The sequence below is a fragment of the Hyperolius riggenbachi genome, chromosome 7 (assembly GCF_040937935.1).
Source record: "Hyperolius riggenbachi isolate aHypRig1 chromosome 7, aHypRig1.pri, whole genome shotgun sequence".
NCBI classification, from domain to species: Eukaryota; Metazoa; Chordata; class Amphibia; order Anura; family Hyperoliidae; genus Hyperolius; species Hyperolius riggenbachi.
Window position 1 is genome coordinate 290,056,548 of NC_090652.1, and position 26,014 is coordinate 290,082,561.

General features: G+C 45.1%; 1 protein-coding gene across 2 annotated transcripts in view; it reads right to left on the reverse strand.

Annotated features, from left to right (window-relative positions):
• The window catches only part of UBXN4 (UBX domain protein 4), a 61,618-nt gene extending 41,692 nt beyond the window's left edge, over positions 1-19,926 (reverse strand). The window contains exons 1-2 of one of the 2 annotated variants that reach the window (XM_068245920.1): positions 19,756-19,926; positions 1,202-1,304 (exon numbers count right to left, since the gene is read on the reverse strand). In XM_068245920.1, the coding sequence (XP_068102021.1) occupies positions 1,202-1,304; positions 19,756-19,837 (185 nt within the window). In that variant the 5' untranslated portion in view covers positions 19,838-19,926. The remainder of the gene's footprint in view (positions 1-1,201; positions 1,305-19,755) is intronic. The other variant, XM_068245919.1, reaches the window with a different exon arrangement.
• Between the last annotated feature and the right edge of the window lie 6,088 nt (positions 19,927-26,014).

The following is a 26,014-nucleotide window of genomic DNA, read 5'->3' on the forward strand; positions in this document are numbered from 1 at the left end:
ACGGAGGACGGCGTGGGAAGCCTCATTAGGATCCGGAGGCTTCCCCCACCCGAGGTGAGTACCCTCCAGGGGACGTTTTGACGTTACAGTTCCTCTTTAAGTGAGGTAAAACATGATATATTTCAGCGCTTAACATGCAGTAAGGGTACGTTTCCACTTGAGCGGCGCGATTTGCTCGCGGAAACCGCGTCAACGATTCCGCATGCGGTTGTGGATTCGTTGACGTTTCCATGCGAATTTTCACGCGGAATCGCCCGCGGTTTTAACGACGCGATTTTAACCATGTCAATGCCGGCGAGCATTGACATGGGTCTTTAGACGAAATCGCACGCGGAAACGCCGGGAAAACCGCAAGACTAAAGAGCTTGCGGTTTTCCTATTTAGTTACATTACCGACGATTCGCGTGCGGGTGTGCGGCGTGCGAATTCTGACGGCTCTGCTGTGCAGATTTTTTACTGCATAGCGAGCCGCACAGAATTCCTGACAAGTGGAAACGGCGCCATCCACTTGTATTGGTTGAGCGAATCTGCATGCAGGAAACGCATGCAGATTCGCTCGAGTGGAAACGAGCCCTAAATAAATAATAGTAGTCTTCCATAAGTTAGGAGAGTCTTTGGAAGATTTTTTTTTGAGGGGGGAAAGTGTATTTGATTATGTAGCAACCTATGAAAAATATATTTATAGGCATCCCTTATATAAAAAAAATCCAGTAAATATTTGGAGTTTTATTTCTACTATTCTTTTCTAATACACAGCCTGAATAGGAATGACACTAAAAACTGCAAAATGCATACAAATTGACTTTACCTCCAGGTACAGGCAGGTCTTAAACGGATTGGTAAATTATGTGCTAACATGTCCTCTAAACTCCATGAGAATAGCCATTTTGGTAAAATGTATGCAAATTACCTCATGAATTACCTCAATTTACCTCATGAGGTAAAACATGACTAAAACCTATCAGAATTGCTAAATGTCATTACCTCATGAGGTAAATGACCTCACATGAGTTAGTTAGTTTGATAACCCTACCAGAATTGAGGCCAATCACTTCAAAGAGACCATTCCAAAATGATGCTTCATTGAAGGTTAAATAAATTCAAGTGTGGTATGTAAAACACGGTTTGTATTTCAGATGCTGGTGATGAAACAGTTCTCTAGAAGAATGACACCCCAGTACGGGATAACGTGTAAACAAACCTCTTGCTATCCAGTTTGATAGCAACAAATCCTTCAGAAGCTGCTTGGACCACTTCTTCATCTCCCCAGCTCTCTGTCATCAGGATAGACTGCTCATCGTCCCCTGCAAACAAAGGATATCAGGTGAGGGCCTGCCATAGGCTAACAGTACTACTAGAGTTCTATGAAGAGGCCTTAATGGACACTTAAATCTTAAATGACATATGTAGGCTGCCATATTTATTTAATTTTAAACAATACAAGTTTCCTGGCAGCCCTGATGATCTTTCTGGCATCAATAGTGTCTGAATCACACATCTTTGGCTAAAAGTACTAGAGACAGAGGATCAGCTGGATAGCCAGGCAACTTGCATTGTATAAAAGGAAATAAATGTCAGCCTCAATGTCCTATCTTCAGGTGTCATTTAGGCTGGTTTCACAGTGGGACGTTACAGGCGCACGCCTGTAACGCACCCCACCGCACAGCAATGAAAAATCAATGTGCCGTTCACAGTGCCCACGTTGCGTTACACAGTAACGCTGCGCCATTACACAACGTACTGCATGCAGTACTTTGTAAGCGGCAAAGCCGCGTTAGACTGCTTGGACATGCGCAGTAATGTTGGGGAGGAGCGGAGAGCGGCCAGGCACATGGCTAATTAATATTCACTGCACTCAGTGACGTGCAGTGTTTACTTCCTGGAGCGGCCGCTCTGTGCGGCGATTGGCCGGGCGGGACCACGTGATGCCGCATGCGTCCAAGAGTGCGCATCACGGACGTCAGAGTGAGCTGCACAACGCGGCTCACTGACGTCCACCTTAGAGAGCACCAGGCGTTGCGTTAGGGGCACCTTATGCGACCATAACGTCCCCTAAAACGCAACGTCCTGGTGTGAAACTAGCCTTAATCACTAAAAGGTTAAATCACATACAAGTTGTTTTTTGTTTTGTTTTAAACTAACCATCGAAAGATCTCTCTGGGAACGAACGTGTCTGTTCTATGGAGAGGGGAGGTGGGAGAATGGCAGAGAGCTACCCTGCTGCAAGCACAATACAACAACAACAGAGGTCGTTCACAAGTTAGTTATCCAACATGACAGATCATGAACAACTTTGTCAGGTTGGGGACACATAAGCCTTGTACACAAATAGGAGGACCGTCTCCCAGCAGGGATCAGGACTTCACCCTCGGGCAAAATGCTGCACAGACAAGTCACTAGACTCCAGGCTAGAGATGGGTTCTGTTACCATGCGAGGGTGGGGGTAAGGTGGGCCCAACAAAGAGGCGCACAAGGAGCATCACAGATAGGGCGGAGAGTGGGGACATTACCTCAACGATACACCAAAGGGAATCGGGAATCACTATACACACACACACACACACACACACACACACACACACACAAGATTCTTTGCATAGAGGTTATCGTCCACTTCTGGTGAATTTAATCCAGTGTATACAAAGCCTTATACTCACAACAGATTACCGAACATGCTTCTAGCACAAGATTTTTCTGGCCTAAAATCTAGTTTATGTACCCAACTTATGTGTTCCTGTACTTAAAGGGAACCTGAAGTGAGAGGGATATGGAGGCTGCCATGTTTATTTCCTTTTAAGCAATACCAGTTGCCTGGCAGCCCTGCCGATCCTCTGCCTCTAATGCTGGGAATACACGGTTCGTTTTTGCTGCTCGATTCTGCAGTCGATTCTCTTATCTGCTCGTTTTTCTTATCTTTTTCAACTCACTCCATCAGAAATCGAGCGGCGAAAGGATCGAAAGGGAGATCGGACATGTCGGAAATTATCGAACCATCTAATCACCTCAAAAACGAACCGTGTATTCCCAGCATAATACTTTTAGCCATAGACCCTGAACAAGCATGCAGCAGATTAGGCGTTTCTGACATTAATGTCAGATTTGAGAAGATTAGCTGCATGCTTGTTTCTGGGGTGATTCAGACACTACTGCAGCCAAATACTGCAGGACTGCCACGAAACTGGTATGGTTTAAAAGGAAATAAATATGGCAGCCTCTATATTCTTCACACTTCAGTTGTCCTTAAAGGAAACCTTAAAGGGAACCTAAACTGAGAAGGATATGGATTTTTCCTTTTAAAATAATACCAGTTGCTCGAATCGCCTGTTGATCCTGTGTCTCTAATACTTTCAGCCACAGCCCCTGAACAAGCATGCAGATCAGGTGCTCTGACTGAAGTCAGACTGGATTAGCTGCATGCTTGTTTCAGGGTGTGATTCAGCCTTTATTGCAGCCACAGAGATCAGCTGGACTGCCAGGCAACTGGTATTGTTTAACAGGAAACATCCATATCACTCTCAGTTAAGGTTCCTTTTAAGTCTGCAAAAAAATACGCAATAGCATTATAGAGGGCGCTATTGCGGCCGGGAACGCAGCTAATCAGCTGCGTTCCCAGCCTGTCGGCCGGTGACGGCCAAACCGGAAGTGGCCGCCGGCGAGTCCTGGTGCATCATAGGGACACGGCGAGGGCACCGTTCAGCTGCAGGGGGCTGAGGGGAGCCCCAGGTGAGTAAAAGTCATTTTTCTTAGCAGACTTAAGGTTTCCTTTAACCTCCCTAGCGGTATGGACAGAAATGTCCATTCAAAAAAACATGCTGTGAACAGTATAAACATGCATACACATCAATACTCTCCTGCACTGTATACTAGACCCTTGCTTGACACATTTTGGCAAGTTACAGGAAAAAAAAGTTTTAAAAATAATTTTTATCACTGTTTGCACAGAAATCCTGGGGAAATTGAACGCTGGGTAGGTTAAAGGAGTTCTTTGGCATTCTAAAAAACAAACAAACTGATACTTACCTGGGGCTTCTATCGGCCCCCTGCAGCTGTAATGTCCTGCACCGTCCTCCTCCGATGCTCCGTTCCCCGTCACCGGTCCAATAACGTGAGTAATTACACTGCGGCTGCGCGTGTGCGTCATCGGGAGTTACTGCGCAGGCAAAGCACAAGAAAACTTCGTAATGCGCAGTATGCTCCCGATGATGCGCACTGAAGCGAGCACTATTAGTCTATTCAGACGAATATCAGAGCGGGTCCGGCGGGGAACGGGGCATTGCAGGAGGACGGCGCGGGACATTACAACTGCAGGGGGCCGCCGATAGAAGCCCCAGGTAAGTGTCAGCTTGTTTGTTTTTTAAAAATGCCACAGAACCTCTTTAAAGTGTGTTTAGAATGAAGCTATGTTTATTGCATCAAACAAGTGACCTTTGTTTCACTTCCTTCTGCCATTCCTGTTCACAGCAGCGAGACAGGTTGGCCATAAATTCCGGGCTGTTTACCACATGACAGCAGTGTGGGGAATGCAAGAATGGAATAACCTGCAGCTTATTTCTACAGTGCTATACTCGGAAAGGTTTGTACTGTATACCGTATGTTGCAACAATCCCAGTGATCACTAAGTAGTCAGACAACAAAACCAGAGGCACAATTATTTATTATTGATTTATAAAGCACCAACATATTCCGTGGCGCTGTACAAAGTAAGAAACAAACATGGGGTACTTAATACAGACAATGCTATACACCTACGGCTGTGGAGTCGGAGAAATTTTGGGTACCTGAAATCGAAGTCGTGGTTTAATAAACTGAGGAATCGGATGATTTTTGTACTCACAGCCCTGGTAAGTATTAGTGCTGGTGCACACCAAGAGCGTTTTTAGCACTTTTTAAAGAGACTCTGAAGCGAGAATAAATCTCGCTTCAGAGCTCATAGTTAGCAGGGGCATGTGTGCCCCTCCTAAAACACCACTATCCCGCGGCTAAACGGGGGTCCCTTCCCCCCCCCCCCCCCCCTGCAAAATCAACGACCAACTTGGTAGTAAATTTTGTTCTTCCTGGAGGCAGGGCTAACGGCTGAAACCCTGCGTCTCAGCGCGTCTATCAGACGCGCATCGCCGCCTCTCCCCCGCCCCTCTCAGTGAAGGAAGACTGAGAGGGGCGGGGGAGAGGCGGAGGTACGCGTCTGATAGACGCGCAGGAGGCAGGGCTGCGGCGGTTAGCCCTGCCCCAATGCGGAAGCGCTCCCCCGCTGCACGGAGGGGATTTGGGGGTGAAGGGACCCCAGTTTAGCCGCGGGATAGCGGCGTTTTAGCAGGGGCACACATGCCCCTGCTATCTATGAGGTCTGAAGCGAGATGTATTCTCGCTTCAGATTCTCTTTAAAAACACTAGTGCTTCGAAAAGCGCTTGGCTAATGTATTTGTATGGGATGGATCACACCAGAACGATGTGATTTTTTCCCCAAATGCAAACACGGATCCTGCAGCATTTTGGCAGCGATTTAGCCTCAATGTTAAATATAGGAGAAGAGGAAAATCGCAAAAAATAATAATAATAATGCCATTTTCCAAGCTTTTTTTTTTTTTTTTTTTTTTTGCAAAAGCTGTACACTTCCAGCTCAAACTATACAAAAAAAAAAATGTAAAAGATTTCTAAACCAAAACGCTCCAAAAATCGCTAGGCACATGTCTAAAAAAAATGCTTAGGGGGGGGGGGGAGGGGGGAAATCGCTTCTAAAAATGCTTAGCATTTGCGCTTCCGCTAGCGATTTTTGGTGTGCCCTAGGCCTTAGACATAGGAGTCAGAGTTGAGAAGTCAGAGCAATTTTAGATACCTGGATTTGGAGTCAGTGGTTTCTAAAACTGAGGAGCAGGGCTGTGGAGTCGAAGCAATTTTAGGGTACCTGGAATTGGATGATTTTTGCACCAACTCCACAGCCCTGGTAAGTATTAAGACTCCAGAGACGAAGTTGAGGAGTAATTTTGGGTACCTGCGTTGGTGGCTCCTAAAAACTGAGGAATCTGAGTTGAATGATTTTTGTACCGACTTCACAACCTTGTATACAACAACATACAAAATACAGAATTGTAATACCATCCCGACAGGCCAGCAGAATACCAGCCAGAAATCGCCATCTTCAATTATTCAATGCAAAGACTTTATCGCTTACTGGACTCCAACACGGTGTTTTGAACTTTCAGACATTCTACCTCATTTCTCACTCTATCCAACCAATCTGTTCAGCTCTCAGATATACAATATTTATTAGCCAGCTCCAATTATATTTGTGTGTACAGTTTTTACAATAAAACCAACAATTTCATTGTTCCATTTTTGCACTTATCACCTGATTATTCTGATCTATGCTAGAAATCTATGTCCTCAAGAAGAGCCACACTTCCGCATTGTCTTATTTGTATACATTGTTGATTTGACTAGTTAGGTCGCAATTAACAGTTTTTCCTTTTAGGGAGCTAGTTCTGAGGTCTCGTCGCCTCCTTCAATCCGGAGGGTGGTGGCAGCAAAATCACCTTGGATTTCCAGTGTGAGAGCTGGAACCCATTAGATCGCTTTGAATCGCTAGCGATTACCCTAAACGCTCTGCCAATGTAAATAAATGTAACAAGTTCCACAGGAGCGATTGTAATTAGCAAAATCGCAATCGCACGACATGCAACATTTTGGGAGAGTTTGTACAGTACTGAAGCGCTGGCAAATGGCTCATGAATCGCTGCACAGCGATTTGTGCGTGATTTTAAATTATTGCAAACTGTAATTTTTTTTTTTTTTAAATAATCTGAAACGACCAATCAGTATTAAAAACGCTAATCACAAATCGCTGATAATGCAATAAACAAGGAAGAAAGAGTAGCCCTATATGCACCAAACTAGACAATATGTCAAAATGTATATAAAGTCATCTTTATTAGAACATCAAGAAGTTTTGAATCAGGATGATACCATTTATTGGCTAACTTAGAGATGGATAAACAGTGAGCTTTCGGCTTATAAAAAGCCTTCATCGGACTGGTTCCGAAGGCTTTTTATAAAAGTCGAAAGCTCACTGTTTATCCATCTCTAAGTTAGCCAATAAATGGTATCATCCTGATTCAAAACTTCTTGATTTTACTCATGGCTAACATGGTACAACACTTTACTGTTAGAACATCAAGAAAGATAAAATGTATAAAAACAACACCATGAATCTGGGGTCCCAGTAATAACATACTTATATATTAATAATCCAATAATGAAGAAACCCAAGAATAGGACAATAGATAATTAATTGGATAACCTCTCAAATGCCACAATGCATCATATAATATGAAAGTCACAGCGTATTTTATAAAGAGGAAAGAGTTTACAATGGGCTAACATTGACCAAATAATTTATAAAGTAACATTGTAAAAAAAATAAGCAAATTCATTCATTATACTTTAAGGCTAGATTCACAGTGGGACGTTGCGTTTTGATGCCACGTTAAAGTCGCACCGCAAGCTTACAACGCAACGCGCCCCAAAAGTGGCAACGCAGCGTTACCGTCGCATACAGCAGATACAGTAAAAAATACAGGCAATGAAAAGTATGCATCCAAGTCATTACTGAGCATGTGCAAACAGTCCAACGCAGCTAATAACGTGTATAACGCACTGCATGCAGTACTTTTACTTAACGTGCAGCGTTAGTCACTAACGTAACGTGTGCACTGTGAACGGGGCATTGATTTTTCATTGCAGTGAGTTATTCTACGTTAAATGCTGTTTTAACGTGCGACTTTAATGTCCCACTGTGAACTTAGCCTCAGTATAGTTCCTCTTCTACATGATTTTGTTGTAGAAAAAACAGGAAAGATAAAGATAAAAATAAATCCCAGACTGTGAGTGAGGAGCAATAACACTGGGAATACAGACAGCAGCCACAATAGATCAGCAAATGCCATCAGTACACGTGCCAAGGACAGTCACAGTACATAAATAATGCTGGGAATACATGATGCAGTTTTTTATGTTCGTTTTTGCCGTCGCTTTCGATAGATTGTACTCTTGATTCACCGCTCAATTCTCTTCTCGGTTCCTTATCTTTTATCATCACTATACATTCACTTGAATGAGGAGAATCGAAACAAAAGTAGAATCGACCAGATCCCACGGGTTGGAATTTATCGAACCCATCTATCTAAAGTAAAAACTTAACGTGTATTCCCAGCAGTACTGCAACATTTGTACGCAGGATTCCATGTTTGAAGAGTGCAGGGGAGGGGAGGGCGGTCAGCAATGCTTCTTCCCCCAGTCACTACAGGTGCATATAGCATAGTATAGTACAAACAATAACCGACTCCAACTCCTCAGTTCAGGATTCCACATACTCCTCTAATTTGCATATAACAATCTTGAGGAACTGAAAGTAACATAAAAGGCATTTCATCACTGTCAAAGCTTAGAATTGTAAGGCTATAATAAGATGGCAAACGCTTTTGGAACAAAACAAAGCTCTTGGGCAGGAAGCTGACTCTCTATCCTGTCAGCCAACCTGGCCTGTCATTGCCCCAGCATGTTGACTGTACTGTATAAGAAGATTCACTGGAGCCCCATACCAGCTGGGTTCCAGCGTGTAGCCATTCCACCGTGCAGAAACAGCCTCTGCAGCAAAAATCAGAGCCCACCAACAGAAAAGGGGGGGGGGGGGGGGGGCAGGGACCGCTTGTGTGCCGAGTTGTACAGTGGCCTGAATTGTAAGAAAAAAAACCCAATAGCCTGGTCACTGGGGGCGGGGGGGTAAGTCTGTGGTCCTGAATTGGTTGAATAGAAATTGATACTAGTCCTTGGTAAGAGCAGAGGGTGCAGACAGGAACAAGGAACATCGATCGGGTCCCTAGGCAATCTAAGGACTTGTTCCCACTATGAGCGCTTTATTTTTTTAAGCACTGGTGATTTTTAAAAATGCATGTGTAATATTGCTCTATGTGAGTGTTCTCACATGAGTGATGACCTCTCTTTCCAAATGCAAGCTTTAGGAAAATCGCCAAGTGCTCTAAAGAGCGCTTTCAAAAGCGATTTTGTGAGCGCTTTTGCTCACAATGTATATTGGCTACATTCAGTTCCAGGTCAAAGAGTAAACTTCCTGATTGTCTTAAAGAGGCACTTAAGCTATAGCAACATAGAGGGAGCTATTGTGGCTGGGAACGCGAAGAATCACTCGCGTTCCCAGCCTGTCGGGTCCTGACGGCGAAACCGGAAGTGGTCGCCGGCGGGTCCAGGAGGATCGGAGCGAGGCTGTGAGGGCACCGATCAGCTGCAGGGGGCTGAGGGAAGCCCCAGGTAAGTAAAACTTTTTTTTATTTGGCTTAAGGTTCACTTTAAGGAAGAAAAACTCAAATCGCCCCAAAAATCGCAAACTGCTTTGAAAGTGCAGGGAAAAGCGCTTTAAAATGCGCTCAGCACTTGCAATATATATTGTAAATAAGGCCTAACTGTGGGTACATGTAAGAGTGATGTGCAGCTACTCTGCAGGGGAATGAGGCGATTCTTCCTCTATTACACATTCTTCATGTACAATCTGAACATGAATCAGGCCCTAGGCAATGTAAGTGTGGGTACATGTAAAGGTGGCCACACACGATACAATAAAATGATCCGATTTTACAGCAATTCGATGAAAACGATCGTATCTCTCAAAAAAAATCGAAAGCTTTTTTTTCATTCGACTGAAAAATCCGATCGGAATTCCCGTTTGTTTCGATTTAAATCGATCCGGAATGCCAGATATTTCTGTTCAATTTCTCTAAAGATTGTATGGTGTGTGTTGGATTGTAAGTTTATTAATATACACACCCTAGCAATTTTCTCAGAGTTCCCAATCATTTTTATCATAATTGGGGAAAAATTGAACATAGGTGTGTGGTACATTGGTCATATTTTTTAATTTGTTACAATCAGTCAGAAAAAATTATTGCAATTCTTAAATTGAACAGATATTTAAAAAATGGTATGGTGTGTGGCCACCTTAAGAGTGATTTGCAGCTACTCTGCAGGGGAATGAGGCGATTCTTCCTCTATTACACAGTCTTCATGCACAATCTGAACCAGGTTTATGGGTGATAGAAAACACCTCTGTGTTCAATGTGCACAACATTCTCAGTGGATCCCCTGCAGCTCTGTGGGGAGTGCATATGTAGAGTGCTATTGTGTAACTTAATTTGTAGTCACCAAACCCAAATTTAACACATCAAATTAATGGCTTTCATGAGCAAAGGGAGTGCATAATACCAGGGCTGTGGAGTCGGAGTCGGAGTCGTGGAGTCGGGCAATTTTGGGTGCCTGGAGTCGGAGTCGGGAAAAAATGCACCGACTCCGACTCCTAATGAATTTGTAACTGTAATTAAAATAGAAAATATGATAAAATGTTCTATTTCTCAGATAAGTCATTAAAAATAATGTATATATACAGTAATAGCTGTGCTTAGTATACAAAAATAAAATAAACCAATCAAAATTAGTTACTTGTGCTGCTTCAATAAAGCAGTCCACGTATTTTTAAGGTCAGATATACATATCTGATTGTGACTGTATATATGATGTGTACACAGGAATCTCTTATATATACTAAATAACATCTATGCTATAAGAATAAAGCCTGATGTGTAGCTATGTCACTAATAGAGATGGTCAACAAGATGGAAATAATTCTGCATTGATGCTGATTTATGCAAATGTATGCACTCCCTTTGCTGATGAAATAAAATAATTTGATATGTTATTAAAATTTGGTTTGGTGACTACAAATTAAAGGGTAACTGAGACGGATGAAAAGTAAAGTTTTATACATACCTGGGGCTTCCTCCAGCCCCCTTCAGGCTAATCAGTCCCTCACTGTCCTCCACCACCCGGATCTTCTGCTATGAGTCCCGGTAATTCAGTCAGTCAGCGCTGTCCGGCCGCATGCCGCTCCCACAGCCAGGAACATTCTGCACCTGCGCAATAGTGCTGCACAGGTGTAGCATGCTCCTGGCGGCGGAGTGTGTGCATGCGCACTACGCCTGACTGGCTCAAGTATCTGGACTCATAGCAGAAGATCCAGGTGGTGGAGGAGGACAACGAGGGACTGATTAGCCTGAAGGGGGCTGGAGGTTACCCCAGGTATGTATAAAACTTTAATTTCATCTGTCTCAGGTTTACTTTGTTACACAGTAGTACTATACTCTACATATGCACTCCCCACAGAGCTGCAGGGAATCCACTGAGAATGCTGTGCACATTGAACACAGAGGTGTTGTCTGTTTATAATCTCCTCATTCCCCTGCAGAGTACCTGCACATCATTCTTACATGTACCCACACTTACATTGCCTAGGGCCTGATAGATGTTCTTTGTTCCGGTTTGTACCTTTTACAAGTACTCTTACCAAGGACTAGTTTTAGTCTAAAGGGAATAAATATAGTAGTCTACATATCCTTCTCACTTCAGTTGTCTTGTAAAATTCCTAAGCGTTGGCAGTTATGAGGCGAACTTCATGTTACATACTTTTAATCAACAAAATTGTAATATGCAAATTAGAGGAGTCGGAGTCGTGGAGTCGGTGGAATCCTAAACTGAGGAGTCGGAGTCGGTGGATTTTTGGACCGACTCCACAGCCCTGCATAATACTGCATTAACACTGAATTATTTGCATCCCACTTTAATTCCCTACTCGTGACACTACTACAGGCTTTATTCTTACATAAGAGCTGTTATTTATTATATATAAAAGATTCCTGTGTACACATCAACTATACAGCCACAACCAGATATGTAAGTAATCTGACTTTAGAAATACAGTGACTGCTAACGCAGCAGCACATATAACTTTTTAGATTTGTTTATTTCAGTTTTGTGGACTAAGCACAGCTATTACTGTATATACACGTTATTCATGACTATTATCTGAGAAATAGAACATTTTTTCATATTTTCTCTTGTAATTACAGTTTAAATTTATTAGGAGTCGGAGCATTTTTGCCCGACTCCAGATACCCAAAAATTGCTCCGACTCCAACTCCACATCCCTGCCTCTAGTACTTTAAGCCATAGACCATGAGCAAGCATGCAGATCAAGTGTGTGATTCAAACATTACTACAGCCAAAGAGCTCAGCAGGACTGTCAGGCAACTGGTACTGTGTAAAAGGAAATACATATGACAGCCTCTGTATACCTCTCAATTCTGCTTCCAACCTTTTCACCTCCCCCAGCACGAGCATCTACGTCCCTGTATTTACACAAATATAAACAAATACAAACACTTGGTTCTGTTTCTATTTTTAGAAACCACTAACTGTATCTCCATCTTGTGGCCAAAAAGTAAAACCACATCCAAATACCCTATTATACACCTTCCCATAGAAAAATGAAATACATTTTTATTATTTTTAAAAACCCTTCGAGGTGAAATGGAGGACAACTGAAGCGAAAGGGATATGGGGACTGACATATTTTTATCCTTTTAAGCAATACCAGTTGCCTGGCTGTCCTGCTGATCCTCTGCCTCTAATACAGTCAGCCATAGGCCCTGAACAAGCATGCAGCAGATCAGGTGTTTCTGACATTGTCAGATCTGACAAGATTAGCTGCATGCTTGTTTCTGGTGTTATTCAGGACACTACTACAGCCGAATAGACCAGCAGAGCTGCCGAGCAACTGGTATGGGTTAAAAGGAAATAAATATGGCAGCCTCTGTATACCTCTTCCTTCAGTTCCCCTTTAAGCCCGGTACACAAATTCAAATTTGAATGGCAAATTATTAGCCAATTTCACCACCTCCATGTAATACGATGGTCAGCAGATTTTGTACTATGAACAAACCGCGTAGGTAAGCTCTCATACTACACGGAAGTGCTAAAATCGACAAATCAAAGTTGGATTTGTGTACCAGGCTTAATACATTTACCCATAGACCCTGAACAAACACGTAGATCAGGTGCTCAGACTGAGGTCTACCTGGATTTGCTGCATGCTTGTTTCAGGTGTGTGATTCAGACACTAGTGCAGATCAGCAGAGTGTAAGGCAACTGGTATTGTTTAACCACTTCAGCCTAACTGGACGAAATTTTTCGTCCAGTTAGGCTGCGCACACTCCCGCGGGTCGCGCACGCGCCCGCGGGCCCCCCGTGCGCGCTCCCGCTACCGGCCGTTAGCCCAGCGAACAGTGAAAGGGATTATAGATCCCTTTCACTGATCGGATCCCCCAGGAGAAAAGCCGACAGCGTCTCTCCAGACGCTGCAGCTTTTCTGCGTTCCAAAAAGTTCCCCTGCTTCAATCTTCTTCCTGGGAGCGAGCTCGATCGCTCCCAGGACTATTTGACTGTGGCCATATAGTAAATTACACCCACAGTCATACAGCATAGTTACCTAAGGGTCTGAACTTTTTAAATATGCATGTCAAAGGAGTGTATTAATATATATTTTAAAAATTATGGGCTTGTAAATAGTGATGGACGCAAATTGAAAAATTGCACCTTTACTTTCAAATAAAATATTGGCGCCATACATTGTGATAGGGACATCATTTAAATGGTGTAATAAGCAGGACAAATTGGCAAATAAAGTACATGGGTTTTAATTATGGTAGCATGTATTAATTTCAAACTATAATGGCCAAAAGCTGAGAAATAATAATTTTTTCCATTTCTTTCTTATTCTCCTTGCCGGTTATCCCGGCCCCGCTGGGCCGATTTGCATAATTTTTTTTTCCTACACGCAGCTAGCACTTTGCTAGCTGCGTGTAGTACGCGATCGCCGCCGATTCACCGCTACCCGCCGTGCCGCCCCCCCCCCGCAGCCTGGCCAATTAGTGCCAGGCAGCGCTAAGGGGCGGATCGGGATTCCCTCTGACGTCACGACGTCCATGACGTCGGTGATGTCATCCCGCCCGGTCGCCATGGCGACCGGGGAAGCCCTGCAGGAAATCCCGTTCTCAACGGGATTTCCTGCATACTCTGATGGGTGGGGGGATGCCGCCGCTCAGCGGCTATCATGTAGCGAGCCCTGGGCTCGTTACAGGATTTAAAAAAAAAAAAATTAAAAAAACAAGTGCGGCGCTGCCTCCTTGCCGGATATTTTAGACTGGCAAGGAGGTTAATATTCCTGTTAAAATTGATTTAGAATAAATTAAAAATGTATCACCCACAGAAAGCCTAATTGGTGGCGGAAAAAACAAGATATAGATTAATTCATTGTGCCGAGTAGTGATAAAGTTATTGGCAAATGAATGGGAGGTGAAAGTTGCTCAGATGCAAAAAAAAAAATGTCAACCCTGTAGGCTTAAGTGGTTAAAGGGAAATAAATATGGCAGCCTCCCTATCCCTCTCTCCCTTTATTGGCACATATTGCCCAATTCATACAGTCTAGGGCAGGCATGGGCAAACTTGGCCCTCCAGCTGTTAAGAAACTACAAATCCCACAATGCATTTGCCTTTATGTGTCATGACTGTGGCTGTCAGACTCATGCAATGCATTGTGGGACTTTTAGTTCCTCAACAGCTGGAGGGCCAAGTTTGCCCATACCTGGTCTAGGGGCTTGATTCACTAAGACAAATAGCGTGCCTTATCAAATTTAGCATGCCTTATCAGAGTAGCATACCAAACTTATGCCTGCTAATGGGCAAAGACGTGAGCTCCACTCGTCCTGCTCTGAGCCTCTGTGGGTTTGTAACACTCGCTATGCTACTCTGATAAGGCGTGCTAACTTTGATAAGGCATGCTATATGTCTTAGTGAATCAAGCCCTAGGTTTGATGTATCACTTATAACATCTTCCCTTGAAGTTTCTGGATATTCCTTAGTATAGGAGACTCACAGTGATTAGAGACATGAACAGCCACCTGTCTCTCCCAGCTGTCCTTTCCTACACACTACAGATTTAGTAGCGTCTGATTAATAAAAAGACTGCTAGGAAATACCGTATTAACATTTACAGTGCGTTTGACAGTAATGTCAGATAATGTTTAATGAGACAGGCCCAGCACGTTCAGTACTAGAAAACCAAGAAAAAGAACAGAAGGGGGAAATCGCCAAGAAATTATGTCTTGAAGTGTTGGTCAGATAGGAGTCCCAACTGGATTCTTTTCATTTGGCACTCGTGTGAGCACATCCATGTAAATGTGGTACAGCCAAATAACATGCTGAAAGATATCGCATGCAAACCCCACCAGACGCGATGCCAATAAAATGATATCACAGAAATACCCTACACTTTAAAGAGGAACTCCAGCCTAAACAAACATACTGTCATTAAGTTACATTAGTTATGTTAATTAAAATAGATAGGTAACATAATCTCTGACTCACCCTGTTTTAAAAGAACAGGCAAAGGTTTGATTTCATGATGGCAGCCATCTTTTTGGTTGAAAGGAGGTGACAGGGAGAAGGAGACATTTATCAAGAGTGTCTTAGACAAAATATTAGTAGGTTTTTAGAACGGTCTCAGACATTCTAAGAAATCACTAAAAAGTGCAAATTCCTTCTTAAAGTGGATCCGAGATGAAAAACTAACTAGGACAAGTAACTTGTCCATATATCTTATCTTAAGTTTACATTGTTTACACAGCCAATCTAGCTGCAAACAGCTTCAACAGTTTCATGTTTATTTATTCCAACAGCGGCCATGTTTTGTTTGTCACATTGCACATAGGTAAGCTGCAACTGCATTTCCAGCCCTCAGCTCAACCCCTCTCCTCCCCTCTGCCATCGCTGGCTAGTAACCTCCTCCTGCCCAGACTGAGCTCCCATAAGCTCTTGCTACATGGAGAGCCAAGGCACTTTGAACTGTGGGCTTGTTTAGTTTATAGGGAATTAGAGTATTAAAACAAAAAAATAAGTGTTTTGCTTGAGGAATGCCCTATAAACTATATGTAAGGAACACAATTATGCAAGGAGTAAAAGTTTATCTCGGATCTACTTTAAACTGTTAGGAATAGGAGGAGTTAGGAAGGTCTCTCAGGCAGTGCAGTGTGAGGGAAATTACTGTTGAGGTAACCAACACATCTGCTGTTAGCAGGCTCTGAGTGAGGGGGGAGGAGTCCTTCACAAATCATGTCTAGCCTGCACTGCTGCAATTATCTGTAGAACTGCTATGAAGCATTTAATCTGCAGCAGTTTAGGAATGGGTTTGCACTTTTCTTAACTGTAGTGCAGCTCTAGAAATTCACGCTAAACTGCCGCTTTTACATAGGATTTGAGAAGTTTCTTACTATCATACAGAACAGTTCGTCTGCTGGTTAAAACAGTTTTAGAAGAAAAAAAACTGTCCGTAATGCTTTCATAAAACTGCCCCACAGTTCCAACTGTCCTGTGTCCTAATCACCCCTCCCAGTTGCTAGGCAACAAGATCATCATCATCAGAATTCCCATCATGCTTTGCACAGCATCAGGGGAAAAATGCCGGGGGAGTTTTCTTTGGTGGGACGGAGCTTAGCTTCTGTGCAGCTAAAAATGAGGCTTGGGTAAGAAAAACAAAGTTCGGATGCTGTGAAACTTAAAGGAACACCAAGCCTTTTCAGTGCTGCTGAGTAGATTTTTAGTCTGGAGGTTCACTTGAACCTGGCAGGGTGGCACTGAAACAACAGCAACTGCCGCTAGTGTGTACCTAGCCATGAACTCTACAACTCACAAATAGAACGGTATTGAAATAAAACCTGCCTCAGGCCAGTTCTAACATTTGCACCTTCTGATGTCACAGGCAGCTACCAAAGGCTGCAGGGTACAGGAGTTCATAAATCTCAGAAAATCCACTAGTTCACACTACCAGCGCTTTTTAAAGGGAACCTGATGAGAGGGTTATGGAGGCTAATGTATTTATTGCTTTGTAAACCATGCCAGTTGCCTGGCAGGCCTGTTGACCTTCTGGTGTAAGTAGTGTCCGAAGCAAAACCCCAGAACAAGCATATGGCTAATTTAGTAAAAGCTTAGTCAGCCGAGTCAGAGTACCCGATCTGTTGCATGCTTGTTCAGTGTCTACAGCTACAATGATTAAAGACACAGGATCAGGAGGACTGCCAGAAAACTAGTATTGTTTATAAGGAAATAAATATGGCAGCCTCCATATCCCTCTCACCTCAGGTTCTCTTTAAGTACCAGTGATTTGAAAAGCTCTAGCGCATGTAATGATATGGGTGATTTCTTACAAAATAAAAATCACATCGCTAAAGTGAGAACACACACACATTACATAAGCCAGAGCTTTTAAAATCACAAGTGCTCAGAAAAGGGCTTGCAGTGTGAACCAGAAGCATTGATTTGTGTCCAATCCCTACAGACATACACGGTCCCCTGTTGTTCCCGCCTATCAATCCCTATAAACATATGCTCACTCCCCAGGTGCGTTGCCAGTTTCTGCAGACAAGTAGTCTCTCCTCTTCCAGCTGTCCCATCATACAGCCGCACAGTCCATAGGCTTGCCAATCAGTACAGGTGCACACAGACCCTGGCCTCTCTTGGCTGTCTCTGCCTACAGTGATACAGTCTCCACAGGTATACTTCCCAAAGGACCAACTCCTCTGCAGACACACAGAACCTATAAACACACAGCCTGTAGTCTCAGCTGGCTGTCAGACCCTGTAAGCATATAAATGTCTCCATAAATAGATACACATTCTCTTCACAAAGACAGTCCCTATAGACAGACATGGCCTCTGACATCTCCTGACAGTAGATCCATGTTAAAATGCATACATGCACAGTCCCTTAAGGTACACACACTGCGTTTGGTCCCACAGCCTGGGCTCAGTTCACCCTTGACTAAAAAGGCAGGTCACTTTCCACATTGGTGAGCAGTGTGTAAACAGACTTGTCAACAGATCCTATGTTACGTATAGGAACTATTCATACATGCCTGTTTAAAACATATAATAACTCTACCATTTGTATAGCACTTTACTCCTGTTGGACTCAAAGCGCTCAAGAGTTAAGTCTTGCCCAAGGACTTCTTACTAAATAGGCACTGACCCTAGCCAGGATTCGAATCTTGGTCTCCCATGTTTGACTTTCATGTTAACTTTCACAGTAGACAAAGCGTTCCGGAACGATACGCTGTAACGCATCTGGGAGCTTCGTAACGTCCAGCGCCGGCGGTTTCCCATTGGGTGAATTAGAACTACAGCCGCTGATCAGCATCACACAACTTCCCAACGTCACAGCACAGGTCATTAATGTGTCTACGAAATCGGGTCCGAGCACAGTTATGGGCAGCACGGTGGCATAGTGGTTAGCGCTCTCGCCTTGCAGCGCTGGGTCCTCGGTTTGAATCCCAGCCAGGTAAACATCTGCAAGGAGTTTGTATGTTCTCCCTGTGCCCGTCATGCACTAAATGATAGACATAGACATAGGACTGTGGCGGGGGACTAGATTGAGAGCCCTCTGAGGGACAGTTAGTGACAAGACAAAATACTCTGTACAGCGATGTGTAATATGTCGGCGCTATATAAATACTTAAATAATGTGAAAGAGCCTGTACAGACCACCAGGATCTCCAATCTCTCTCTTACTGACCGGCAGGGTCTCCAATCTCTCTCTTACTGACCGGCAGGGTCTCTTTAGCAATGCACAATTCCTAAAAAGCAGCAGGGTCCCCAGTCTGTACTCACACACCATCCCCTGCAAGCTAACCTTGCTGCCCTGAGGACCCTACAGACTGCCAGGACCCTCAGCCATATTTGCCCCACCTCCCTTATCTCTGTAGTGACATCCAGGCTCTATATGTCAGCAGGCTTTATAAGGGGACACCCAGGCTCTATATGTCAGCAGGCTCTATAAGGGGACACCCGAGCTCTATATGTCAGCAGGCTCTATAAGGGGACACCCAGGCTCTATATGTCAGCAGGCTTTATAAGGGGACACCCAGGCTCTATGTCAGCAGGCTCTATAAGGGGACATGCAGGCTCTATATGTCAGCAGGCTCTATAAGGGGACACTATCTCTATATGTCAGCAGGCTCTATAAGGGGACACCCAGGCTCTATGTGTCAGCAGGCTCTATAAGGGGATACCCAGGCTCTATGTCAGCAGGCTCTATAAGGGGACACCCAGGCTCTATATGTCAGCAGGCTTTATAAGGGGACACCCAGGCTCTATGTCAGCAGGCTTTATAAGGGGACACCCAGGCTCTATGTCAGCAGGCTCTATAAGGGGACACCCAGGCTCTATATGTCATCAGGCTCTATAAGGGGATACCCAGGCTCTAGGTTATCAGGCTCTATAAGGGGATACCCAGGCTCTATTTGTCAGCAGGCTCTAAGGGGACACCCAGGCTCTATATGTCAGCAGGCTCTATAAGGGGACACCCAGGCTCTATAGGTCATCAGGCTTTATAAAGGGACACCCAGGCTCTATATGTCAGCAGGCTCTATAAGGCTGAACGAACTATATGTCAGCAGGCTCTATAAGGCTGAACGAACTATATGTCAGCAGGCTCTATAAGGGGACACCCAGGCTCTATATGTCAGCAGGCTCTATAAGGGAACACCCAGGCTCTATATGTCCGCAGGCTCTATAAGGCTGAGCGAACTATATGTCAGCAGGCTCTATAAGGGGACACCCAGGCTCTATATGTCACCACAGTCCCTATATAAATGAGCAGGGCTCTCAGTCACAGGTGCTTCCCTGCCTGTCACTCCCTATAGACACCCCCAGTGCTCCTCTCCCCCTCCTGTCACACAGCTGAGCACACACCTGTCCCATCGTGCTGAGCCCCTGCTCCTCCTATCTGGAGACCCCTCGCCTGCCTCCTTACCCGCCACAAAGACCACAAACACCGCGCCTGCGTGCTTGGCCGAGGCGATGGCCTCCGGGATGGAGCCCTGGAACCAGAGCATGTCCACCGGCTCCCGTCACCGCGATCCCCGCACTCTGCGATGACGAGGCGCACCGCACAGACCTGACGTACACTGCGTCATCGCGCTGCGCGACTTCCACGCAAGCACCGCCCACCCACTGACAGGAACTGATTCTACCGAGGAGGGGAGGGGCTAGAGGACACGCCCAAAGACAGGGCAATGAACTAGTTCTCAAATAGGAGGGGCACGTCCCCCAGGCATCATTGTCATGGTTACTGAGATAGAACCGCTGTGTATGGACTGTGAGGTGTTACAGGACGCCTGTAAAAGAGGAACTTCAGTGAAAATAATGTAATAAAAAAAAGTGCTTCATTTGTACTATAATTATGTATGAATGATTTAGTCAGTGTTTGCCCATTGTAAAATCTTTTAAATCCCTGATTTGCATTCTGATATTTATTACATGGTGACATTTTTACTGCTGGCAGGTGATGTAGCTGCTGCATGCTTTTTTGAAAGTTGGAAACAACTGTAAACAGCTATTTCCCACAATGCAACAAGGTTCACAGACAGGAAACTGCCAAGAGTAGTACGTTTCTTGTGGGAGGGGTTTCACCACAATATCAGCCAAACAGCGCCCCCTGATGGTCTGTTTGTGAAAAGGAATAGATTTCTCATGTAAACCGGGTGTCAGCTACTGATTGGGATAAAGTTCAATTCTTGGTCGGAGTTTCTCTTTAAACAATTCAAGTTGCTGAAACAAGCATGCAGCTAATGAAGTCACACTTCAGTAAAGGCGGCGATCTGCTGCATGCTTGTTCACATTGCGTTCGGCTCGCGTGTCCGTCCATGGTGGGCTTTTTTTTTCCCCGCATTTTTTAAAGCGTTTTTGGGCGATTTTCTGCACGTTCGCTCGTTTTTGTGGACGTTTTTGTAAGCGCTTTTGCAGAGCGCTTCCGTCATTTGATCTGGAAAAAAAATCTGGAAAAAATAAATACAATGTATTTTTTTTTAAAACCGCTCACGCAATCGCTTGCCTGTGCTTAAAATTTTACAAAAACGCCTATTATGTGAACAAGGCCTCAGTGTCTATGGTTAAAAGGGTTAAAGTCCATACACAACGCAATTTTTGTGATAATTTTAATTGCAATGAACAATCGTTTACGTGATAGGGTGCAGAGCTACTCTTAACGAAAATTTGTTAAATGTCGTTTAATGAAGAGGTACTGCCTGCGGCGATTGTTCGCATTGAACGACCGCTAGACGGATCAATGTCGTTGATCATTATGTTCGCCACCATAGACCCCCTCAAAAGCTCCCATAATCACATAAATCATTATTTACGCGATTGTTTGTTACGGCAACCGCGAACAACGCTTGTAGATGTGGCCGGAGGGATTAGGGAAAGATCATTAGCTGGTCAGGAGAGCCCTGATCCATCTGGCCAATGGCACTTAGATTTATGCTGGGCATCCACGGCTCGATTTTGCCGCTCCTGTTCGATCGACTCCCCGCTCGATTCCGCAGGTGATTCTCATATCTTCCGCTCGTTTTTCTTATCTTTTTCCATTGTGTTCAATGCGGAATCGAGCGACAAAACGATCGGGCGGGAGATCGGACATGTCAGAAATTATCTATTGAGCCATCTAAATGGCTAAAAAACGAACCATGTATTCCCAGCATTAGAGGCAGAGGCTCTGCAGGATACCCAGGCAATTTGTATTAGTACCAGACACAAAATAAACAAAAAGAGGAGGAGCTTCCTCTGGTATTTAAAGGACAAGTGAAGTTAGACGAATATGGAGGTTGCCATATTTATTTCCTTTTAAAGAGAACCCGAGGTGGGGATCGTACAAAGAAACCTATACACAGAGGCTGGGTCTGGCTATAGTGCCCAGCTTCTGTTGCTAGTTGAATCCCCGCTAAGTCCCCCCGACGCACCGCTCTCCCCCATAAATTACAGCTGCGCTGGCGACACGCAGCGTGCTGTATTTACCTCACTAGTGTCACTCACGGCGCTCCCACGCCTACTGCAGAGCGTCGGTCCCCGCCCACATCCCTTCCCTTGCCGCTGATTGGAGGGAAGGGACGCGGGCAGGGACCGACGCTCTGCAGGAGGCGTGGGAGCGCCGTGAGTGACACTAGTGAGGTAAACATTGCCCGAGAGCGCGGCCGTGATTTAGGGGGGAGAGCGGAGCGCAGGGGGCACTTAGGGGGGATTCAACTAGCAACAGAGGCACTATAGCCAGACCCAGCCTCTGTGTATAGATTTCTTTGTACGATCCCCACCTCGGGTTCTCTTTAATCATTACCTGTTGCCTGGCAGCCCAGCTGATGTATTTGGCTGAAGTATTGCCTGAATCACACCAGAAACAAGCATGCAGCTAATCTTGTCAGATCTAGCAATAGTGTCAGAAACCCCTGATCTGCTGCATGCTTGTTCAGGGTCTATGGCTAAAAGTATTAGAAGCAGATTATTATCAGCAGAATAGCCAGGCAACTGGTATTACTTAAAAGCAAATAAATATGACAGCCTCCATATCCCTCTCACTTCAGTTGCCTTTTAATTTCTGGTTTCCTTTGAAGTGTACCTGAGATGGGGGGTGTAAAGGATTTTAACTTACCTGGGGCTTCTTCTAGCCCCCCCTGTAGTCTGTCAGTTTCTTGGTGTCCATCTGGTCCTGTTATTTTCCTGAAGTCAGCTCCGAGGAGGCGCACAATTGGCGGCTGTGCTTGCGCATTAGTCAGTGACTACCGGGGCTGACAGTGGAAAAACGGAGGGAACCGGATGGACACCAAGGAAGATGGAGGAGTACAGGGGAGGGGGCTGGAAGAAGCCCTAGGTAAGTATAAAACCTCATCGCTCTCCTCATGGCAGATTTACTTTACAGAATTATGGAGGCTGCCATATCTATTTCCATTTAACATCTTGAGGACCGCAGTGTTACACCCCCCTAAAGACCAGACCATTTTTCACTTAATAGGCCACTGCAGCTTTAAGGCCTCGCTACAGGGCCGTCCAACTTAGCACACAAGTGATTCTCCCCCCGCCCCCCCTTTTTTACTCCACCAACAGAGCTTTCTGTTGGTTGGGTCTGATCACCCCCCAGATGTTTGTTTATTTTTTTGTAAATGTTTGTTTTATTATTTTTCTTGAATAAATATGCCTATTTTTTTCTACACCCCCTCCCTCCCTCCCCCTGCCAGCCAATCAGCGCGATCGGCTGCCATAGGCTTCAGCCTATGACAGCTGATCACTTCCCTGCTTCTGGAGGAGACAGCCATGTCACACGGCTGTCAGTACAGCACTGCCTTAGATCGCAGCGCTGTACAGCAATAAAAGATGGCGGTTTCGCCGTCTAACAGTCTACCAGCAGCGATCGCCGCTGGGAGACTGAAGATGCCCGCGCATCGGGGCGTGTGATCGCCCACAAACCACGCCCCAAGGACTTTAGGCATTAGGCGGTCCTAGGGCTGCCACCACGTCCACGCCCTTTGGTGTGACACGGTCGGCAAGTGGTTAATGCAAATAAGCTTGGCTATTCTGCTGATCCTCTGCCTCTAATACTTTTAGCCATAGACCCCGAAGGAGGAGGAAGGCTGTGTGGTGACTGAAGGAAGTCCATGGCCTTTGTATAGAAATAGTGTGGCTTCCTCTGGTGTGCTTTTTAGCAATTGCATTGAGAATTATCTCCACAAATTTAGGCAGCAGTTACCATTGTGCCAGCAGCAGCTACCTTTGTGCCAGGCATGACTCAGGCCAGGTGCAAGGCCGAGCCTGGGCGGGTGCTGCGGGTGCAAGGCACCCAGGCGCCTGTCTCTCAGAGGCGCCGCCCGGCCGCCGCTCTCCCCCTGTGGCCGCCGCTCCCTCCCTCCCTCTGGCCGCCGGCGCCGCATCAGACCTCGATCAGGCGGCGACCAATAGTGCGGGCGCTAGGACCTAGCACGCTGCACTGATATGCGGAAGTTACATCACTTCCACATATAGAGCAGGTGCGTCCGGCGCCCTCTTACTAGTCGGGTTGCCCGCTGATCGAGGTCTGACGCTGCCTGCAAGGTGAGGGGGGAGCAGTAGCGGCGGCTAGAGGGGAGGGGGCTCCTGTCACTCACTAACTAAAGGGGGTCCCTGTCACTCACTAACTAAAGGGGGTCCCTATACCTCTGCCTACATATACTGGGACATATATCCCTGGCTACATATACTGGGACATATACCTCTGCCTACATATACTGGGGACATATACCCCCTGGCTACATATACTGGGACATATACCTCTGCCTACATATACTGGGGACATATACCCCCCGGCTACATATACTGGGACATATACACCTGCCTATATACTGGGACATATACTCCTGCCTACATATACTGGGACATATACACCTGCCTACATATACCCCTGCCTACATATACTGGGGACATATACCCCCTGGCTACATATACTGGGACATATCCCCCTGGCTACATATACTGGGTCTTATACCTCTGCCTACATATACTGGGGACATATACCCCCCGGCTACATATACTGGGACATATACACCTGCCTATATACTGGGACATATACTCCTGCCTACATATACTGGGACATATACACCTGCCTACATATACTGGGACATATACCCCTGCCTACATATACTGGGGACAAATACCCCCTGCCTACATATACTGGGACATATACCTCTTCCTACATATACTGGGACATATACCCCCTGGCTACATATACTGGGACATATACACCTGCCTATATACTGGGACATATACTCCTGCCTACATATACTGGGACATATACACCTGCCTACATATACTGGGACATATACTCCTGCCTACATATACTGGGGACATATACCCCCTGGCTGCATATACTGGGACTTATACACCTGGCTACATATACTGTGACATATACTCCTGCCTACATATACTGGGACATATACACCTGCCTACATATACTGGGGACATATACCCCCTGGCTACATATACTGGGACATATACCCCTGCCTACATATACTGGGACATATACACCTGCCTACATATACTGGGACATATACCCCTGCCTACATATACTGGGGCATATACACCTGCCTACATATACTGGGACATATACTCCTGCCTACATATACTGGGACATATACCCCCCGGCTACATATACTGGGACATATACACCTGCCTATATACTGGGACATATACTCCTGCCTACATATACTGGGACATATACACCTGCCTACATATACCCCTGCCTACATATACTGGGGACATATACCCCCTGGCTAAATATACTGGGACATATCCCCCTGGCTACATATACTGGGACTTATACCTCTGCCTACATATACTGGGGACATATACCCCCCGGCTACATATACTGGGACATATACACCTGCCTATATACTGGGACATATACTCCTGCCTACATATACTGGGACATATACACCTGCCTACATATACTGGGACATATACCCTTGCCTACATATACTGGGGACAAATACCCCCTGCCTACATATACTGGGACATATACCTCTTCCTACATATACTGGGACATATACCCCCTGGCTACATATGCTGGGACATATACACCTGCCTATATACTGGGACATATACTCCTGCCTACATATACTGGGACATATACACCTGCCTACATATACTGGGACATATACTCCTGCCTACATATACTGGGGACATATACCCCCTGGCTGCATATATTGGGACTTATACACCTGGCTACATATACTGTGACATATACTCCTGCCTACATATACTGGGACATATACACCTGCCTACATATACTGGGGACATATACCCCCTGGCTACATATACTGGGACATATACCCCTGCCTACATATACTGGGACATATACACCTGCCTACATATACTGGGACATATACCCCTGCCTACATATACTGGGACATATACACCTGCCTACATATACTGGGACATATACTCCTGCCTACATATACTGGGACATATACTCCTGCCTACATATACTGGGACATACACCTCTGCCTACATATACTGGGGACATATACCCCCTGGCTACATATACTGGGACTTATACACCTGGCTACATATACTGGGACATATACTCCTGCCTACATATACTGGGACATATACACCTGCCTACATATACTGGGGACATATACCCCCTGGCTACATATACTGGGGCATATACCCCTGCCTACATATACTGGGACATATACCCCTGCCTACATATACTG